Below are 8,357 nucleotides of genomic sequence, written 5' to 3'. Positions count from 1 at the left end.
TCCCTGCAATAGCTTTCTATCTCATTTACCTGCAATAGTCTTCTGCCTCATTTACCTACAATAGCCTCCTTTACCTGTGTTTGTCTCCTTTACCAGCTAGTCTCACTGGATGAGTACACAATGAGAACATGTGGCGTCAAAGAGTTGTGACAGAATTCATGGAAACAAGAATAGGTGGCAACCAAGAAAATGGTAGTGGCAGCGTACAGGAAGCGAAAGTTACTTTGGATATCACAAAATAGACAAAGAAGAAATGCTCTGCATTTAAGAATCCGAACTTTGGATAAAAACACTTTGTATATCTAAAGTTGCCTCGGGAAACATGAAGTTTCCAATAAGAGGTCGATTTGAAAACTTTGCTTAAAATTTTGGTGCAGCCAAGTTGCCAGCAAAAGCTTTGGTTAAATATATGCATTTAGGAATCCGAACTTTGGATAAAAACGCTTTGTATATTTAAAGTTGCCTCGGGAAACATGAAGTTTCCAATAAGAGGTCCATTTGAAAACTTTGCTTAAAATTTTAGTGCAGCCAAGTTGCCAGCAAAAACTTTGGTTAAATATTTACGCCGTAAGGCGTTCCCCTCTGAAATCAACCTCCCAAAATGTCTTCGTGTCGTAATCGTAGTCGTTAGATCTAGTGTTAGACGATTGTACAGAAATGAACCGTTGATTAAGAGGTTAAAGTTTTTTAGGGTTTAGAAAAAATCAGCAGAGGGCGCGGGTGTTGAGGGGGCGGCGGCGGACCTGCATGCGGGTGTTGAGGGGGCGGCGGACCTGCAGAGGCGGACCTGCATGAGGGCCGCGTAGTCGTGCGTTGCCTCTGATGTTTCAGCTGCCTGGAGGAAGTAATGGAGTCTTTTATAAAGCTTTTTCATGTGGCTTGTAATCCTGACAGAGATTCTGGTCACCGGTTTGGGGTTCGCACCTGCTACAGAGGAGAAGGCGCTCCTCCAAAGCCACGCTACGACAGCAGCCGGGTAAGATTACGGACAGTTTCGTTTCTTTCTTGGTTTCTGGATTCGAATTGTAAAACTGTAATTGCTTTCATTTCCTCTGTAATTAGTGGTTGGTCAATCGCTCCGAAGAAAGAATGTTTGATTGAAGATCTGTGTGCCTCAACATTAATGACCAGTGGTTGGGTTCCTTGCATAAATACACTATTGCTATTGAGCTGTCATTACTATGTCTGATAGAGCTTATATATATTGTCAAGTTAGTATTTTAGTGAAGCCAGGGTTGTATATGAAGCCAGGGTTGTCAACTTGTTCTTCAAGTGGTTTCCCAAATCATTACAAAATCTGTTCAGCGTAGTCTTTAGCCCTTTTACAACCAGCCAATAGTGGTCTTTTTTGTTTGTTCATTCCAGCCTGTCCACCTGATTCACCTCACACAAATCTGAATCATGATCTTACCAGCTCCCTGGATTAATGCCAAGACTTTCCATTTTGTTGGCAGTTCTCACATATAGCCAAGCTGCTGTTAACAGTTCTTATGTAATGACATGTTGCTCTGGAATTTATAATTATAGAAACCAATTTCCCCAAAGTATGGAGAATTCTGTCGGACTATTTTATAGTGATGGAAACGATTTACAAATGTTGAACCGTATGCAGAACTCTGCCCTTTGCGCATATGGGGTATAATCTGAAAACACAAAAAGAACTTGGAAGCAAGTCATATATAGATTCAGGGCACTCTTGCAACAACAATTTTCATTCACAAGCAAGAAGTTAAATCTAGTCATATGTGCAAGTATATGTCTAATATGTTGTGAAAAATTTACTATTAGTTCATGCTTAACTCCGAACTTGGCCATAGAAATTTGATTTAGTAAGCAAGTCTTGTTACTGTTATAGCAATTAATCATTATCGTTCTTAAATGGTTCGTTTTAGCCCTTGTGGAAAGAACTCTGTTGCTCTGCTCTGTAAGAGGGCTAAACCTCTCTCGTGTTATATAGACAGGAAGTATGTATATACCACATTTGGCATGTTCCAGAACTCAATCTTGGGTTTAATGCATTAAAATATAATACAAACTAGGGAGAATAAGATGGTAATATGTCATTGCAACCGTCCATCGTCCATTATTCTCATATGATCAAAGAAATTTGGTGAACAAAATTTTACAAAAAGAAATCCAAGAGACAGTTTTTATTAACACATTTGCAAAGATTTGTCCGTCATGGTCATCATGTTCTCAAATTCCTCAAAATCAATTCTACCATCTGAATTTCTGTCAAATCTTGAGATCATGATTTCACAATTCCCCAAATCTGTGGACTCTAAAGTTGTTACAACGCGGTATTTTCTGGCATTCATGTAATACGCAGATAGTTGTGTATTGTTTGCAGGGCTTCAGATTTAATGATCTCTGCTTCTTTGTGATCTTCTTGTAATCGTGTGTTGTGGATGGACTAAAAGCATTTCCTGTGAACAATTGATGGGCCACATTCGTAATCAATGAACCAAATATGAAATAATCAGAATGATGTTATTTGATGTTAGAACCTCAGTATCGGTTAATATAAACAACAAAAGTTATAGTTCCTTAGCCAGAGATATCTTCGAGTAGAGTTGGGTCCATGACTAGCATCAAGCGATTCACATAGGTTCTATTATCAGTTTGGAGTCTGGACTACCCTCTTACATTTTTTATGTCAATCAAGTTATACCAGAGTTGGATACATCAACTTGTTCTCAATCGAACATTCTAGCTCAGACCATTTAGGACTAACTCTTTGCCATGCTCAAGTAAGACCTGGTAAGGTCTTTTTGGGACATGACTTAGCAGGCTGCAAGTCCTTGGTGATAATTGCTGGAAAAACTATAGGTCAGACCTGACAGAAGAGTCTAAGGAAGTCTGTGCTTTGTGATGCAGCTCCTCAAGTATTTTTCTTAAGGAACTTAAAAATGTGTGGTTGTAAATTTCTTCCCCTATCAGAAACAATGCCTGGGAGGTGTTTTCAGATCTCAAAACAATAACATACTTTTTATAAGCATGAAGGATACTAATGAAAATAATTGGCAATTAAATAAAGCCTATTTTCTGGAGTCTCATGATCCATTATTCCAAATATTTAAGCTATAGGTTATAGTTCAAGTGTTGAAATATGGTTGAGTTGATATTTCTGATTTCAAGAATGTGTTGGGTTCCTTGCATAAATACACTATTGCTATTGAGCTGTCATTACTATGTCTGATAGAGCTTATATATATTGTCAAGTTAGTATTTTAGTGAAGCCATGGTTGTATCATTGATGTGCTACTAAGACCTGGTAAGGTCTTTTTGGGACATGACTTAGCAGGCTGGCCTTTTAGGACCAGAGCTCTACTAAGGGCTAAGCTTATATGATTGAAGCTCTACTTATATAAAACCTTTCAGGACCTGAAGTTCTACTTACATAGGACCTTTCAGGGCGTTTCTTTTGGCAAAGGGAAGTTTATTTTTGGAAAGCTCAGGAAAGACCCTTTAACACCAACCTGGTATAGTCCTTCTAAGACCAGAGCTCTGCTTAGATAAGACCTTTCGGGAGCTTTCTTTTTGCAAACGGAGTTTCAAGGAGACGAGGCACAGTGCAAGTCCTTGGTGATAATTGCTGGAAAAACTATAGGTCAGACCTGACACAAGAGTCTAAGGAAGTCTGTGCTTTGTGATGCAGCTCCTCAAGTATTTTTCTTAAGGAACTTAAAAATGTGTGGTTGTAAATTTCTTCCCCTATCAGAAACAATACCTGGGAGGTGTTTTCAGATCTCAAAACAATAACATACTTTTTATAAGCATGAAGGATACTAATGAAAATAATTGGAAATTAAATAAAGCCTATTTTCTGGAGTCTCATGATCCATTATTCCAAATATTTAAACTATAGGTTATAGTTCAAGTGTTGAAATATGGTTGAGTTGATATTTCTGATTTCAAGAATGTGTTGGGTTCCTTGCATAAATACACTATTGCTATTGAGTTGTCATTACTATGTCTGATAGAGCTTATATATATTGTCAAGTTAATATTTTAGTGAAGCCAGGGTTGTATCGTTGATGTGCTACCATTGTTTCCAGTATGAATAACTACGAGTTGATATAACTGTAATTGCTTTACGCTATGGACAATAAAGAACTGAAACTTGTGTATGTATACCTGATATACACTATGCATTGCAGCATGTAGGAGGAATGGTAGTATCTTATGTAGTTCCTTCAGACACCCATATAGAAGTCCGTCCTCCCATCAGATAAAATGTACAGACTTGACAATATCAATGTCTGTGTGATAGGAATATTCCCAGACAAATTGTTGTAAGTTAATATACATGTAACCAATTCAAACAACCAAGAATGAGAATTGAAATTCTGTAAGTTAATATGGAGTGACCAATTCATACAGCCAAGCACATTTTAGGAGACAAAAAGAACATTATATTATCCGTTCAATATAAGTAATAGTTACAAGCATCTCAAAAGAAATAACAAATAGACAACCCATTTTCCTTCCTACATAATTGCCAAACCATAATAATCAACCCAAAACATACATATTGTAGAAATATAGTTGCCTCTTAGTTGTATGTAGTTAATCCGAAATCAATATCCTCAACCATACTTTTACAACTTGCCAACTGGGATGCTAGGTCTCCAAGAACTGAAAGATCCATCCAAGGGTATTGAGACTCGAGAGAATGAAATTCCAGACAATGTCAATAACGGTCTTTTGTGTTTGTTCATTCCAGCCTGTCCACCTGATTCACCTCACACAAATCTGAATCATGATCTTACCAGCTCCCTGGATTAATGCCAACACTTTCCATTTTGTTGGCAGTTCTCACATATAGCCAAGCTGCTGTTAACAGTTCTTATGTAATGACATGTTGCTCAATCTTGTGTATTTTCCTCTGTTTAGGAGAGTGGACTCTAAATTTGTTACAACGCGATATTTTCTGGCATTCATGTAATATGCAGATAGTTGTGTATTGTTTGCAGGGTTTCAGATTTAACGATCTCTGCTTCTTTGTGATCTTCTTGTAATCATGTGTTGTTCTATCCATAAACAAAAATTTTCGTTCATTGCTCCTCAAAGTAAATTGCCAAAAGTTTTGTGTAATCACTTTAAATTATGAATGTAACATCAAAAGACATTGACAAATTTCTCTAAATTTCAGCATCTAACACGTTCAGAGTTTTTTCATTTACATTTAATCATATAGTAACCAAGGCACTATTGACATGTCATATGAGGTATGCCTCTAATAACTAGATATTTGCCTGAAAGGAGATATATTAGTCTTCAGATTTTGTTATCATTTGTCTTCCCCTTATTCTTGTTTTGGTAATATTTACATGTTTCTAAGATTCAAGTCTCTGCACTTTGCAGAAGGAAAAATGTATTATGCTGTACTATGCACGTTATTGTTAAGAATTATTGGTGAAAATAAATTTTCATGGCATTAGTGGAGTAATCACTCGCCCTCTTAGGGGATTGAATTGTTTTCTCCCTTGTGGAACAAGTATAAGCATGAAGATACCTTTGTGTGGACCTCCTAAGGTACGGTGAGAATATGGCTTGCCTAATGAGCATGGAATTGCATATGAGGCTTGAGCCATGAGCTTTGCTAGCTCAAAATCAAAATCAAAATTCCTTTCAAATGGAAACAAATTCTGTTCCTTAGTAGTGTGTGTCTTAAGTCCTCAGGGGAGCAAGGGTAGCAAACGAACTTCTTTCTAAAGAACTAACAACAGATGTGTCTAAGCAAGTTGAATTCTGCTATGTGATGAACTAGGATTTGGTGCCTATTGTATTGATGAAATTTTTGTGTTGAGGGTTACTTTTATTTCAGATCTTCTTTTCCCAGGTTTTTTATTAGGCAAAATGTTTGTTCTTTTAAAGTAGAAATATCATTATACAGGCTTTGCTTTTATCTTTAATGAGTCAATATTTTCTTGGGCAGAATTTGGCAAAAGAAATTGTAAGATCGAGGCAAGCTATTAAGTGCCTTTATGAGAACAGGGCACAGCTGAATTCGATATCTACGCACCTTGGAGAAAGTGGTGGTAATTTTTTCTTTACTACTTGTTCTCGGATCATCCTGCATGTAGTTTAATCTCTGTTCTGTTATTGAATTTGCAGTTGTTTATCCCTACCTTTATCTGACAATATCCATTTTTTACTATGTCTCAAGCAGTTGCAAGCTAAATATGATATTAACTAATTTGTAGTTGCTGTTCAACTTTCAGCGTTGAAGGACATTTCTGGACGTTCTCTGTATTGCTTCATCTCTGGTAACAACCTTAATCTCCTTTCCGAGTTTTTGCTTCATTTCTATTTCATCCATGGACCATGATAGAAAAGCATCTTCCATCAATTGTACATTAGCCGCTGAGCAACTATAGAGTCTTACTTGAAAGCAGAAAGTGTTTTTCATGTATTTAACATTATGTATATTATAGAAGTAAAAGACGAATCTTTTATCATATTGTTCAAGTTCCTTTGGAGACAATGCTTAATAGTAAGTGGGTATTATGGTATACATTTTTATTTGTTGGGGCACCCACATTTGCCTAGGATTTTATAACATAAGGAAACCTTTAAATTCCTGCAAAACCTTCCTCTGGAGGATTAGATTGTGTGGATTATGTTGGGTTTTCTTCCCGCAAAGACTATTAATTTGCATAGCACTGTGCAACTTATGTTGGTTACTCACACAGCAATGTTAAATACAGATACTTTGCCTTGGCCTACTCTGTTTTGTCACTGGGCAATTCAACTTTCAGCATTGAGGGACATTTCTGGGCATTTTCTGTATTGCTTCATCTCCGGTAACAACCTTCATCTCCTTTCCGAGTTTTTGCTTCATTTCTATTTCATCCATGGACCATGATACAAAATCCTCTTCCATCAATTGTACATTAGCCACTGAGCAACTATAGAGTCTTATAAATTTCATTCAAAATTATTTCCCGATTGAAATGATTCAGTTATATATATGCTTTCTTGATAATTTAAACTTTATTCCTTTGTGTGGATTATGTTGGGTTTTCTTCCCGCAAAGACTATTAATTTGCATAGCACTGTGCAGCTTATGTTGGTTACTCACACAGTAATGTTAAATACAGATACTTTGCCTTTGCCTACTGTATTTTCTCACTGGGCCATTCAACTTTCAGCATTGAAGGACATTTTCTGGACGTTTTCTGTGTTTCTTCGTCTCCGGTAACAACCTTAATCTCCTTTCCGAATTTTTGCTTCATTTCTATTTCATCCATGGACCATGATAGAAAATCCTTTTCCATCAATTGTACATTGGCCACTGAGCAGCTACAGAGTCTTATAGATTTGATTCAAAATTATTTCCTAATTGAAATGATTTAGTTATATATATGCTTTCTTGATAATTTAAACTTTATTCCTTTCTGTTAAACTAATGCAAAGTGGTGCCATCGTGCCTGTCTTGTTTCTAGTGAACAAACTCTGGAAAATCTTAGATACAAACTTCAATAGCTTTGCTTATGTCTGTCAGAATTCTTGAATAGTCATATCCCTATATTGATATTATATTCCACTTGGCATTTTTTTTGTCATGTAGACATTAAGAAAGCGGGAAACAAATACATGCATGTACATTTACATTTAGAATGCATGCATAAATTGATTTATGGAACAATTTCACTTCTCTTTCCTTAGTTACGCCGTAAGGCGTTCCCTCTGAGAAAGACATCCCTAAGATGTGACGTGTGCGATCCTCAGCCATTGATTTTATGTGTTAGATGGTTGGAGTGTTTTCTGCCGTTCATTTTATCTGTTTTTTCATAGAAAAAATGGTTTTTCCATGGTAATGGGGCATGAAAGGCCAGGCCTGGCCTGCTGGCGATGAGACTCTTCTGCTGCCTTCGCAGAGACTGCCTGCTGGCGATGAGACTCTTCGCAGAGACTCTTGGCAGAGACTCTTCATGTCTTTCTTTGTCGACAGTTATATTATTTGGCCTCCATGATTCAGTGGATTAGTAGCTATTTAAGGTTCGACCCACAGCTATCAAACCCTCATCGTTTACGTTTTCCTACTGTTTATTTAAGGTTCGACCCACAGCTATCAAACCCTCATCGTTTACGTTTTCCTCCAAGGTATGAACTCTCTATCCGGTCAATTTGAACAGAGTACTATTCTGTGTGCTTGAATGTGCTTGAAAACCCATCCCAGCCGCATTTTAAAGTAGCGAGAAAAACCGGGTTACTTATATATTGTGTTTTATTTTGCATTCTCTTTTCAGTGGCTAGACTATGCATATGGTTATTTTCTGCTTTTGCATGTAAAATATGTGAATTGACATCTTCAAGCACTCATTTCAGCTGGAGTTTGATAGCACATC

General features: G+C 37.0%; 1 protein-coding gene across 1 annotated transcript; it reads left to right on the top strand.

Annotated features, from left to right (window-relative positions):
* The first annotated feature begins 802 nt into the window (after positions 1–802).
* Positions 803–7,207, top strand: LOC149171657 (uncharacterized). Its single transcript, XM_089426044.1, has 5 exons — positions 803–976; positions 5,942–6,044; positions 6,228–6,272; positions 6,714–6,809; positions 7,107–7,207. Exons 1-5 carry the CDS (start codon positions 848–850, stop codon positions 7,205–7,207), a joined length of 474 nt encoding a protein of 157 aa, XP_089282170.1. The 5' UTR covers positions 803–847.
* Positions 7,208–8,357: the final 1,150 nt, after the last annotated feature.

This window comes from Pinus tabuliformis, chromosome 4_2, assembly GCF_031772625.1.
Source record: "Pinus tabuliformis cultivar Carrire ecotype Pingquan chromosome 4_2, CPIR1, whole genome shotgun sequence".
Taxonomy (NCBI): Eukaryota; Viridiplantae; Streptophyta; class Pinopsida; order Pinales; family Pinaceae; genus Pinus; species Pinus tabuliformis.
This window is presented reverse-complemented; position numbering and strand designations above follow the sequence as displayed.

Coding starts and splice junctions, on each gene's coding strand:
- LOC149171657 (XM_089426044.1), top strand. CDS start 848: ATGGAGTCTTTTATAAAGCTTTTTCATGTGGCTTGTAATCCTGACAGA. Junction 977..5,941: donor CACGCTACGACAGCAGCCGG/GTAAGATTACGG, acceptor TTTCTTGGGCAG/AATTTGGCAAAAGAAATTGT. Junction 6,273..6,713: donor TCTGTATTGCTTCATCTCTG/GTAACAACCTTA, acceptor TGTTAAATACAG/ATACTTTGCCTTGGCCTACT.